The sequence below is a fragment of the Salarias fasciatus genome, chromosome 5, assembly GCF_902148845.1.
Source record: "Salarias fasciatus chromosome 5, fSalaFa1.1, whole genome shotgun sequence".
In the NCBI taxonomy this organism is placed as follows: domain Eukaryota; kingdom Metazoa; phylum Chordata; class Actinopteri; order Blenniiformes; family Blenniidae; genus Salarias; species Salarias fasciatus.
The window spans coordinates 25801882-25815020 of record NC_043749.1 but is presented as its reverse complement, the minus strand read 5'-3'; the positions used below and the strand labels follow the sequence as shown (position 1 = coordinate 25815020).

Here is a 13139-nt window from a genome sequence, read left to right as displayed (position 1 = left end):
CAAAACATTACATATTACAAACATTACATATTATATTGTTTTGAAATCACTGTGTTTCATTTGGTACTATAGAGAAAACATTTAATTGAATAATATTGTTGAGATGTACGCCTTATTTATTTTCTATCTGTACACTGGTTGCACACTTTCAATATCATATAGTCACAAAGCATCTTTAAATAACCTTTATAGGTAACTGTGGGCCAACTGTTCTTGTGTGGGGCGGAAATCAAACCCACAACTTTTTTGCTGTCAGGCAAGAGAGCTAACCACTGCACCACTGAATGGCCTGCAATGATTCACTGTAAGAGATCATGTAAAAAGGAAGAGAAAATCATGTGACTGGAGAAGCGCCAAGATGAGCTCAGAGAGTCGATTTGACGTCTTTCTGAAGGTGAACCTGCTGTCGTTTCACTGTTCAGACTCGCTCCACATCAAACTGTGCCGAATGTGTCCTGTGAACTAAAACGAGTTTGACACCATTACATGATGCAGGATATATTTAGGTGTCAACCGCCACTGCAGGCATGTGAAGACGCGTCACACTGACCTCCACTTTTAACCCCCGTAATCCCACCGCCGACACTCCAGGCTCCGTTTGTTTAATTGGCTTTGTTTACAGAGGCTCCAGCAGACATTTTACATTTTCACAGAATAAACCGTCGCTTGGATTAAAAAGCATCTGTGTCATGAGATCACAGTGAAATACGTCCAGACCGGATCAGTTTACTGACACCTCCGGAGGAACAAGTGTCTCAGACCTGGAAATGGAGACCCAGGGTGACTCAGCGCCGTTTATGTTGCTTCAAACAATCAGAAGTGTTTCTACAGACAGTCAGGTTGTGATTTGCTGGGAGGATGGCGGATTCAGCTTTCCCCAGGCGAACTTACAACCAAGAAATGATCAGATTTCCTGCATTTTCAAGAGGAAAAATGTTCCTGGTAGGTCCAAAACGTGTTTGAGCGGTGACCCTCTGTAACCTGAACATAATGCACAAACACCTCAAAATACACATAATTAAATAATTTATTAAGTTTACACATTATCACTGCAAACATCTTCAATAATCGCCTCCAACACTTTTTGCTTTTATGAATACTGACACGACTAAAGGTTATCTAAAAATGATATTACCATACCATCACAAAAGCTGAGTAATAATTGTCATAAGACGAATCACTGAACACCACTGAAGTAAACCCAAAGGTAGGCTCACTTTCACACTGGGCAATATAAGCTCAATGACACATAATAAAACTATTAGGTTTCTACATCTTTGCAATCCCTTTTTTTTCTGAAATATTTTCTGATCAATTGTGATTTTTGTACTTTAACTTTTCCATTCATTCACGATGATAAACATAGGTTTACTTCTGCTTTATTACAATTAAATCAGACATTTGAATCCATTTAACCTGTGATATTTTACTCATTTCCTCTATGTATGTACGATTTAAATACATTCATCTAAAACTTTACCTTCCATCTCACCGAGTTTCATTATGCTGCTACTTTTAAATTACCATTAATCATTTGCTATTTTTACCCAGTTTTTAATTACTTCATCCAAGCTTTTTCAGGCATGTTTTAATCTCCACTTTTAATTGTATTTCTGTGTGTACTTTATCGGGAGTGTGTGTGGATGTGCACAAACACACATGCATGTGAAGACATGTGCAGGGTTTAGTTTTGCTCTGTTGATTTCCTGCAGACCGCTGCGCTGCCATCTTAAATGTGCATAAATGTGATTTTACTTGAGCAATTGCAGCTGCAGCATGTTTGTGCTGATTCTACATTTCAAATGAGTGATATTAAATGCAAATGTACCAAATCTAATATTTAAACAACAGAGGAATAAAAAGCATCAAGCTAATGTGAAACTTGCTTTGGACTAAAGTGACAGAAATAGCTATCAAACAAGAAAATACAAAGACTTCTGTTTGTGGATAATATGAATGACTGAAAATGCTCAATTAAAAGCAAATGTATTATTTTATCTAGAAACATTAACTCCACAGTAAATAATGAAATTTTAATTCAGGATATCATATGTCATATCAGGATAATGATCTTTAAATTTTAACTTTGTGGCACATTAGTACTGAAAATGATTTATACTGTAAAATATATTGAAATGTTAAAAAAAAAAAATTGAAAAGCTGCAGCATTTTGAGTGTTTTTATAAACTCAGCCTGAACGGAATGGCTTTGGGGCTCAAAGTAGTTTCACTCACAATGATCCAAGAGTCTCAGTGTTGTGTCCACTTTGAAATTTCTATGCCCTTGATGGCTTGGCAGGCCGGACTGGAGCGTCTTGCAGGCCAGTTTGAGCCCACAGGCCTCATGTTTAACACCCCTGGACTAAACCTTTTCACATTAAAACAGAAACAAGAGGTTGATCACACTGACGGTTTAATGAGAAGCGGGACGGCGGAAAGTTTGAAATTACTACAAACAGAAACCAGTTTCTTCAGTGGCGATCCCTATTTTGTTTCAGCGTTAAACCACACGGCGAGCCTTTTGCCGGCCACTGAGGAAAGACAATAACCTGTGAGGACAGAAACAGACTTGTGTCCTCTGGGGAGAAGGATTTGTCACCAGTGACTCGGCCTCTCGGTGCCAGCGTGGTTGGATTAGCCGTCTCGGTGATGCCAGAGCGGTGCAGGGCGCAGCGTTGCTTGCAGGATTTTAAGCGAACATGACTACAGTCAGTCTTTCATAATCAGAGGAGCCTTGACTTGAGCTGCAACCTCAGCCCCCATCAGTTCCTCTACGATCGTCAGGGCGAACTCGAAGCTGGTTCCTGGCCCACGGCTGGTGATGTAATGTCCATCCTTCTGTACTCGAGCCTCTGAATATTTATAGTGGTCTAAAAAAAGACAAAGAGCAACACTATAAGGATAATAACAATGAGAGCACTTGGAGCCACAGACATCGTAGACTTGATGCACGACGGGAAACTATGAGCCCACATGGATTTCATTTAGCTGATTTTCATGTCAACGAACACCGTTTTCAAAACATTGTGAACATTTTCTGGAACGCAGTGTGAACCAGTCCTAAAACAATCACGACTCTAAATCTACAACACGTTTTCACACAGTTTGGTTTGAGAGAAGTCCCTGGTAAAAAAAAAAAAAAAAAAAGCACGAGTGCATAAGAGATCCTCGAGCAGGAACCTAAAGGAGCCATGAACGTGGACGACTGTACTTCACGGATTATCACAAGGATTTCCCACGAGGACAACTGGTTTTAAACAAAATGCATGCTGGGACGTGGCAACTGAGGCACCGCGTGTGGTTAAAGTGGTCTGATTTACATGACAGTGCAATGAGCTCAAGTTTGAAATAATGGCGGTAGAATGGTTGAAATTGTACGAGCATCAACATGTTCTTTAACCTGGGTGGAATTGCTGCTGGATCTAAACTTGACCAGTCTAAAGATGGAAAACCACAAATGTGTAAAAGTGAACACTGTAATAAAAACACTGTTGTAGTTCCCTCTGAGGGAAGTGGAAACCCTTCAGCTTCTATCTCCAACAGAACTGGAGAACTGGAGTCATAAATTAAACCAAACACGTTCCTTTTGTTCAAAACACAGCAGTGCTGTCAGGTACGCTACTGGATGAAATCAGAGACTGAGCTGTAAAATTTAATTCACCCTCATTATCAGCATTGTTCATGAGAAAGGGGAAGTTAAATGCAGTCGTGCTTCCCTAACAAAGAGAACAATACTTCGGATCAGATATGGGAAACTGCGGTCCGTGGATCACACACACACACACACACACACACACTTTGAAGCCCGTGAGCCAATTTTCAGCAGTTAATTACTGGTTTTCACAGGTATTTTAAGCCGATGTGAACCAGGTATCAGCTGCAATTTAACATCCAATATAAGCATAGTGATTCAGAGTCTTTTTCTAATTAAACCTGTGGAACAAACTGAAGGCAGGAGGTGGTAACTCAGTGTGTGTGTGTGTGTGTGCAGTAGGCGTCCGACGTCTGACATTGGACATGATGGCTTCCGTCCTCTCCGGACTTATTCCCTCAACACTCCCTTTAATCAGCTTCACTGCTGAAAATGAAACAGATAATCCATCCTCTGATGACCCGCTCTGAATGTTTTCTGTCACATTCCTTCATCCAGGTTCACCTCTGAGTGCTCTTATTCCAACACGCTTCTGTACAGAGCCAGAACAGCGCCACCTGCTGCCACAGAAGGCCACTACTGCTCTAATCTGTGGCCTCTGCAGTCTCATTACACTGCACAGTGTGACTACAGCTGCATCAAAACAATCCGAATCAATTGATTCCCAGAATGGTGAATGTTTTGTCTGTTTTTCGATACATAAATTGTACTTTGTTTTCTTCTTGTATTTCCTGGAGGCATGTGACGCATTTGTAGAGGTACACTGAACCAGATCTCACCTCTGTGCAATCTGGAGCAGTCAAAGTTTCTGAAAATGCACTTCACACAGTGCAGCAGGTAATCTTTTAAAACAACACAGCGGGAGCATTAAAGCCACGGAGGAAGTATCTATCTACCTCCTGCCATCATCTTCTCCTTGGCGCCGGGGTGCGTGGTGACGGTGCTGCCGTAGCCGATGCCGTGAGACAGAAGAGCAATGGGACCTGCAAGAAGACGCAGAGATGGGTCAGCATAGGCCTGGGCGATTATATGATCGTGATTGGTGATCGCGATTAATTTCCAGTCGATCACGGTGATCAGCTGTGAGCACATTTACTCGATCAGACATGGCAGAAATATGCGTGACCACAGCCAATCACAGTCAACTTTTTCCTGCTCAACTTCCGCCTGTAAGTTGTCCGAGAAGTAAACAGAGATGGAGCTGAAGGTGGAGCCGAGGGCAGTGAAGCAGATGAAGTCAGCCATGCCTCCGTTATCCTCTTAAGATGAGGCTGCTGTTGACAGGAAAGGCTGCTCCACGCTGCACCGCTGCTAGCACACCGATCCGCAAGGAATCTGGTCTTTTGAATCCAGGAACTACTTGTGATGCAGTTTAACTAACGATAGTTCAGTTCTTCTCTTTCACTGAAAAAACGGTGCATCGCATCATTGAACATATCACCACGTCTTGCTGCCAACACTCTTCTAATAACACACAGAGAGAGCCTGCAGCGCTGTGGCGCCGTTCTTCCTCTGCGGTGTCTGTGTAAAATAAGGTTGAACATGCAAACAGCACCCCTAGTGGCATGCAGTGCAACTGCAGTCATGGCGTCGCCTGTGGCCGAGGTCTGAATGGGGATCTCCCTGGGGTTATTCCAAATGTTTCAGAAACCAGAGTATTGATCTTAACACGAATATTGACTGCACGTAAACGCAGCCAGTGTCGTCTTTTCAGGCCACTGCACCATACGAGCAACATTCTAAGAGGAGCAAAACGATTACTTTTGTCTATTTTTTTTTTGTATTATTGGATTTTTTGTACTGTTACATTTTAAGTCTAATCTGTCCAATCTAGATTATTTAAATTTTGTACATTTGATGCAAGCATTAATGATGGCAGCAGCATATTTAGCATCATAAGCTGAAAATTATGTTTACATTCTAAAGCACCTTCATTATCCCCAGGTGGTTTCTTTAGTTTTTTAATCATTTATAGCAACAAAAATCCTCAGGGCTGTAAACTGTCACACTTTAACTAACGATCGTTCAGTTCTTCTCTTTTACTGAAAAAAACGGTGCATTGCAAGATTGTATTATCTTGGTGCTAGATTTTTTTTCCCCCCATTTACTGCACTGTTAAGGGACATTGTTCTTATATTTTTCTATGTTTATATTATTTAATTTGCATTGCTGTTTTCTTGGTTTGTTAATAAAATGTTAAACTATTCTATAGTTCTAATTTTCAGTGCAGATGCTTTAAAACTGGTTTAAAAACAAGATAACATACCGTGATTATAATCGAGATCGAATGATATGAAAAAAAAAAAAAAATCGTGATCATTTTTTTTGCCATATCGCCCAGCCCTAGGTCAGCAATTTACCCTTAAATTGCGATTTCATGGCACAAGTTTCTGCATCCTGTGTTCAAGATGACTTCAACTATCAGGTGGTTGTTTGGCGTTTCTGTTGTTTTTGACCGCATGTCACAAATGAGATTTCAAGGATGGATTTGATAATGAAACATCTCAAATCCTCTAAGTGATTGTAACTGTTATAGATCACATGTAACCAAAAGCCTGAAGTGTCTTTGCCTTCCCAGAACAGGATTTTAAAGTGTTATTGCAGAGTGACGGTCAAGCTGAGGCCGTTTCCCAGCAAACAGGACAGCTCCAACTTCCTACTGCTGCATCACCTTCATACATCTTTCAACATGGTAAATTTGCTACTTTTACTGAAAGAGTGCGCCCTCCAGTGGACAAATTAGGACCAGCAAGAAATTATATTTCAGAATGGGACTTTTTTTTTTGCTATCAAAACACGTTGCAGGGGTATTCTGCCTTATGGATCACAGCCTTTTCCAGGTTGAATTTGCCCTGCATGAAACAAAGGTTCAGGCTCTTTGCAGTGGCAACCTGTGACAAAGGACCTTTCAAGAAACGGCTGGGTCTTCATCTGTTTGGACTTTAAACAAGGTTACAGCTGAAAACAAACTCAAACATGAAAAAAATAAAAATGCAGATTTCATCTCATAAATGAAGGACATGTTCTGTCCTGAAGGTGTCCTCAAATGCACCACTGTTTCTAAGAATACACACCGGTTCAGACTGCAGCACATTGAAAAGGGGAGCAAAACGAAGACATTGACTGCCTGCTGCATTAACTTTGGAAATGTCCTCGCACTGCAGTGAGCTCATCCCAAAAACTGTTAATAAATAGAAAGTTATTGATTATGCTCCTTGGCTGTGCGCCCGTGCGGTCTAAAGGTTTCACTTTCTCCTGGCAGAACAGCAGACTGCCAGCTACTCCGGTTACAGCCGGTCCCCGTCCAGAGGACGCTCGTCTGGGTGAGGGGGACCTTCTGAGGACCGGAGACAAGCGGCAAGGACGGCTGTCTTTCTAACGTCTCATGAATCCTGAAAAACACAGGAAAACCTTCCAGGTTGGTGTATTATAAGGCTGCTTATCCTGCATATAATGCCATCCAAAGGCTTCTGCAGCAGAGGAAACCGACTCCCAAACACACAGCCAGTGTTTATTATGGACTGACTGCAGTGTAAAGAAGAAGGAGGAGGAGGTTCTGGAAGAGATGCTTCGCCTCCCACAGAGAACTGATCTTAACATAATCAAGTCGGCACGTGTGTTTACTCCAAGAGACAGAAGGATGTGAACCAGACTCCGTCCACGGAAGAGATCTGAGCTCCATTCTTCAAGATGTCTCAAAACAACTTCCGAGCAACTTACCGTGCTGAAAACATCTGATGTTAGGAAACAAGTGTTCTGTATAAATATATAGGAATTTTAATAACATACCATCTACACCCCCAGCGAGAAAACTGTTGGCTCTGCTAGCCAAGATGATGACCCAACCAATATTGTATTAATAGTCAATAACTTGACCAGTTTAGATGTAGTAAAACCAACAATAAGAGTCATTTTATTTGATTCAGGATTTCCCAGTGACCCCAGGGAGGCCATTCAAGCAGAGCTAAAAGGCCACATAATGGCCCCCGGACCTTATGCTGCCCTGCTTTCATCTAAACTCCACTGATTTATGACCAAATATCCTGGGTCATTATGTCTCTTTTTCTTACATGTTGAGATAATACAAGTCGAATAGGTCTTGCTGTCAGCCTTCCTGCTGGCAGGTTCATTAAACTGCGTGTCCCTGTGAGGATTTCAGTCATTTCTGGGACAGCCTTCAATCCCTCGTCTCTGTTCAAGACGCCCTTCCCCGTGTCCTTTCTGCACACGAGGAACCTGTCAAATAAAATGCCAGCGACCGCGGGTTCAGCTGGGGACGCTTATTAATCACACCTTCACCCCTTTCTTCTCCAAATGCCAAGGGGATTCGCCGCAAATGACCGGAAATTAACCAAGCGTGTCGTCTCTTAACAGCGTGTACTTTTCAAATTGTGGTTAAGGTGTGTGCGAAACTCTATTCAGGGTACATCCAATTACTAAAATACCAGAAAATGTCCTGTAACCAATGCCATGTGCGTGTAAAAACTGCATCTTTAATTCCAGCTGCGCGGCGCCATCCAAATCCTATTTAGCGGATACGACGTTGGAACATCTAAACACAGAACATCACACCTTCAGTGCTCTTTCTAGTTAAAAATGTTTATGGGTCACATGGAGGCAAAGTACAGGGCTTATTAATTTCTGCCATTAAATGGTTCAATTTGATTTGGGTAATTGGCGTAAGCTGTATTTACTGTGCAATTACTTAGGAGGATGATATTTCACATCAGAGAGAGCTGCACGGTTAGAAGGTTATTTGATTAAAAAGCAGCATGGGGGTCGAGTTTCAGGCCATGAACTTTAACCAATGGAGAATGGACACTAGAGGGTTTATTCGATGGAGACTTTGTTTTGGTTTTTTTAATAACTGTACCTGCACAGATGGCTGCGATCAGGCCTTTTCTCCCATCCTGGTCCTTCAGCACCTCCTTCACAGCAGGAGACTGCAATTAAAAAATAAATAAATAAATACACAGTGACTCAGATGCAGGACATGTGGTTCAATAGTGTGAAAGTGAACAAATAGCAATGTTTGAAAATGTCAGATATAAAAACTTGCCACACTGAAATTACACATCACTGTTTGAACAGAGTAACAGCAGAAAAAGAAAAGTAAAAACAATCAGACCGACTCCCATTAGGATGCAAAAGGACCACTTAAGAAGATCAATATCAGTTTAGTGGTTTTCTATATTAGGATTATTTTTACAGCTCGGAGTGGTTGCGTTGCACTCTTCTCAGTTCCTGACTCCATTAAAAACAAAACTTTAATTCCACCTGACAGGAAACAAGACCTGCTGCCTCTCATCTGTGATGTTTCACTACGTTTCCTTCATCACCAAAGTGAGCGATGCCGTTTTGTTATCAAAGACACAAAATAACAGAAACAAATCGACCAATTAAAGCAGCCGTGGATCAGAAACTCCTGCGTTCTCCCGGGGAAAATCAGTTTTTTTTTTAAATGCAGTCTGGGTGCTTTGAAGAGAGAAAAGAGCAATGCAACTGCTTCAGATCCCAGTGTGAAAGAGAGGCAACAGAGGAAGATAACTCAAACACTTTCTACCAACAGACACAGTACTGATTTGATTTTCTCTTGGGATTTGTCCTGTAAAGGACTGTTGACCTGCCCAGGTGTTTCCTGCCTCCACTCACAAACATCTGAATTAGATGGCACAGAAGATGATTGAATGAATGAATAAATGAATGAATGAATGAATGAGCCGGACCTAGTGGGTGTAAGGTTTACTGAACCCCCAGCTCCTACCATGTGGAACCGGCTCCCAGTTCTGCTCCTTCTCTCGTTTCAATGTAATTTCATTGTACTACTGTAATTTCCTTGTATTGCTACATGCCATGGATGATTGTTCCTCTTGTAACCTATGTACCCTGTGTTTATATATGAACTGTATGTAGATACAAGAACCTGTCTGTCCTATCTCCTCCTCTTTCTGTCCCCTGACCCCAACCAGAACAGCAGAAAGCCGCCACCTCTGAGCCTGGTTCTGCAAAGGTTTCTTCCTGTTAAAAGGGAGTTTTTCCTTTCCACAGTCGCTTATGTTGCTCATGTGGATCTGTTGGGTTTTCTCTGTAAAAGTGTCTAGAAACAACCATGTTGTAATTGGCACTTCATAAATAAAGCTGAATTGAATTGAAAGCTGAATGAATGAACGAATGAATGGGAACCTTAAGATCTGGCTCCTCTGAGTTATCACAGTGACAATCTTTGCAAGAGACAGGACTCCCACTGTGTGTTGTCAGTTTTGTCGCATTGTGAATTAGGCTGAGATTTTCACTGTAGAAAGTGTTAAGATGAAGCTAAAATATTCCTTTATCTCCCATCACAAAACTGCAACAAAAAAAAGATCACGAGAAGAGAAAATGGTACATCACCCTGAGCCAAAACAATCAATATGATGAATCCATCAAAAACTTTATCAAGAGACAAACAATTTCACAGGAAATTCACAGCGGTTTTTATGAACTAAAAGGATTTCAAAAGAGAGAAAGAGAGAAAGAGAGGGGTACTGGTGTATAGAACAATAAGCCTAGTTTGTTTTATCATTTTCAGAGTAGATTCTGCTGCACCTAACTTCTTTTCTGGTGGCATTTTACTTTGCTGACAATAAAATCTCTCTTTTTAATGTATCAGTGGAAGTTTTTTCTTTGGTACTGTAGCGACATTCTGTTATAATACAGTGACATCTAGTGGTACCAGCTGGTATGTACCGTTATATTTTCATATGTAGGTGGCTACTCCAACTTAAAAAAAAAAAAAAAAAAAAACTCAGTCATGAAAATCTGACACAGGGGAAAATTTCTTTTTTTTTTATGACAAAGCCCACATGCTACATTTTCTTTCTGTCAGGTTCTGTGACAGATCATAAACTGCATTCTACTCCAGCTTGAAGAGGGATGATGTCTAATGGCTCTGCAGCCCCGACTAGTGGCAGGCGGCTGCATTACAGCTAAGCAGCACCCTGTACATTAAACACAAGTTATCAGTACTTCTACAGAATGTGAAACAGAGAGTCCATCAGGCTGCTTCTGCTCACCTCGGCCAGGTGCTGAGCTCCTGGCATTCCTCCAGGCAGAAGCACCACATCATAAGGCCCCTGAGAAACCAAACACAAACCAACTACTCTTTACATTTCAGAGCAATGAAAACCAAGAGATTTAGTGAAAAAGGCTCAAAACATTTAGGTATGAGTACACTACCTAATGCCATATTTCACAAATTACAATTTCCATTTAAATATTAACTTTTTATGAGCGGATTGCCCAGAAGACTACAACTGGTAGGAAATGTATCTTATCATACACGAAAATGAGAACATTTAATTCCAGTTTCGTCTTCAGTACACATGGTCAAAGACGAAACTTTAAATGGATGCAACTCAAATGCTTAGCTCATTATTTATTATGTTGTCCAGGTAAAACTCCAGAAACATTAATAAAAAACAGGTAAAATAGTTTAATCTTCTGTAATCAAACTGAAACAGCTTAAACTACTAAAAATGCACAATAAGGTAAAACTGCTAACCACGCTCACTTCGCTGAACAGTGAAAATGTGATTGTATATCCACCATTTTTAATTGCAGTTCTGAAAGTTCATAAATTCAAGAGAAGCAAGTTTTGATAAAGCAAACCCATACAGACAAGATAAAAATCTGTGTCGTTTTAATATTAAAGATCAAACATGTTTTGTTGCTTGAGAAGAATTTTATTTGGTGGAAATTGGGCAAAAACTTCTTTTTAAATTATGATGATAATGCACCTGCTTTCTAAGTGACACAAACCCAAATGAAAATGAAAGATGCTAATTAATAAAATATATTATTACTGCCATTCTTGCGTGCACATGCTATAATGGCATAGACTTTTATTTAAGTTCCTGTGATGTTTCTTATTATGAAGCACAAGTATGTCAGGTGTGATCATCGGCGGGGAGGGTGTTGTGATCTCCACCTGTTTGCTGGCTTCATCCAGGCTGGCATCGGGACATATGACGACGTTTCTGCTGCACTGCACCGGCTCTTTGCCCGTCAGACCCGCAACAGTCACCGCAATCTGCAGGTTCAAGGAGGAGAGGACGAAAAACGAGCTGCAGGAGCGCCATGAAACGCACCACGAAACAACATGACTTCAGGTGTTACGGATTAACTGGTTTCCCTGTTAACTGGTGAGCCATCACATTTAGCGTCCCCGTTACTGCCAATAAAAGTGAACGTGAAAACTTAGACAGAAATTCTGAGTTGTGTGTTGCCGTAAGCCGTTTAATCGCATCCCGGATAGATTTTTAGACTGTTTCATCCTTTGAGGACCTCGAGCCTGCCTGGTGTTGAAAGGAAAACAGAAACGCTAAAGGAAGTCTGGCACCAGTTAACATGGAACCCAGTTGCTCTAAAACACCGGTCTGCAGGGTGCACGTATTTTCAAGGCTGTATCCAATGACAGAGGAGTTTGACATTTAACTTGGCCTCTGTCTCCTCTCCCAGAGTCGAAGTGCGTCAAGGGAGTGAGAGCAAAATGAAAAGAAACTACTGCTTATGCAACAAAATAAATATTTGCATGACGTCCTATCGATGTTAGCATGTCAGAGCTAAAATTAGCACGCTGTAAATGACACTTTTAAGTGGTTCCCGTTATCTTCAAGCAATGCAACAAATCCCACACATTACGAAAGTACGTTAAAGACATTGTGAGAGTTATTTCTGAGGAAGGTGCAGAGAAGTCTTGATTTCAGGTCCATGCTAACAGACGATAGCAGGCTAACTCGCTACAAACCCCGGCTCTTCGCATGATGTCCACCGGGACAACTGTCTCCATCTCCTCGGCACCTTTGGCCAGAATCACCAGCGCTCTCTTCCCGGCCATGGTCGTCTGTGTTCGGGATACGGTCAGGTGCAAAGAGACGCCAACTTCAGTGCGCCACTTCAGGAGCGTGCAGAACGCAGGAGCAGGGTTGCCAGACTCTGACACGTCATCCCCCTTTTAAAGAAAGTCAGCGACGATCACCTCCACTGCTGCAGTTCTTGTGCACAAAATGTGTGTTTGTGTTGTAAATTGGACATGAAGGCCATGTATTCACTTTTAAGCCTTTCCTTTTAAACATATATTTATATTTACTTAGTTAATATTCTTTTCTTTCTTGTTTGATATTTTAATATTCTGAAGCCACACTAAGGAATTTCCCTCTGGAATTAATACAAATTTTGGCAATTTCATTCTATTATATTCTACTCCAAATAGAGGATTGTTCCATCATCAAACAGTCACACACGTTCATGTTTACAGACCAGTTATGCATGCACAGTTTTGAACTGTGGGAAGAAAACAAGAGAACCTGAAGAAAGGCCTCACGTGAACAGGGAGAACATGCCAACTCGTCATAGAAAGGCCCAGATCAGGACTTAGATGAAGGATCTTCTTACTATGTTCTGCACTGTGAGTCTAAACAGAACACAGGGTGGATTCTTTTTATCTACGA

At 41.3% G+C, this 13139-nt stretch overlaps 1 protein-coding gene across 1 annotated transcript; it reads right to left on the bottom strand.

Moving 5' to 3' along the window:
• Positions 1-1017: 1017 nt before the first annotated feature.
• Positions 1018-12611, bottom strand: park7 (parkinson protein 7). Its single transcript, XM_030090678.1, has 6 exons — positions 12437-12611; positions 11618-11719; positions 10704-10763; positions 8525-8594; positions 4548-4634; positions 1018-2869 (listed from the first exon to the last, which is right to left on the bottom strand). The coding sequence occupies exons 1-6, from the start codon at positions 12524-12526 to the stop codon at positions 2709-2711; spliced, it is 570 nt and encodes a 189-aa protein (XP_029946538.1). The 5' UTR covers positions 12527-12611; the 3' UTR covers positions 1018-2708.
• Between the last annotated feature and the right edge of the window lie 528 nt (positions 12612-13139).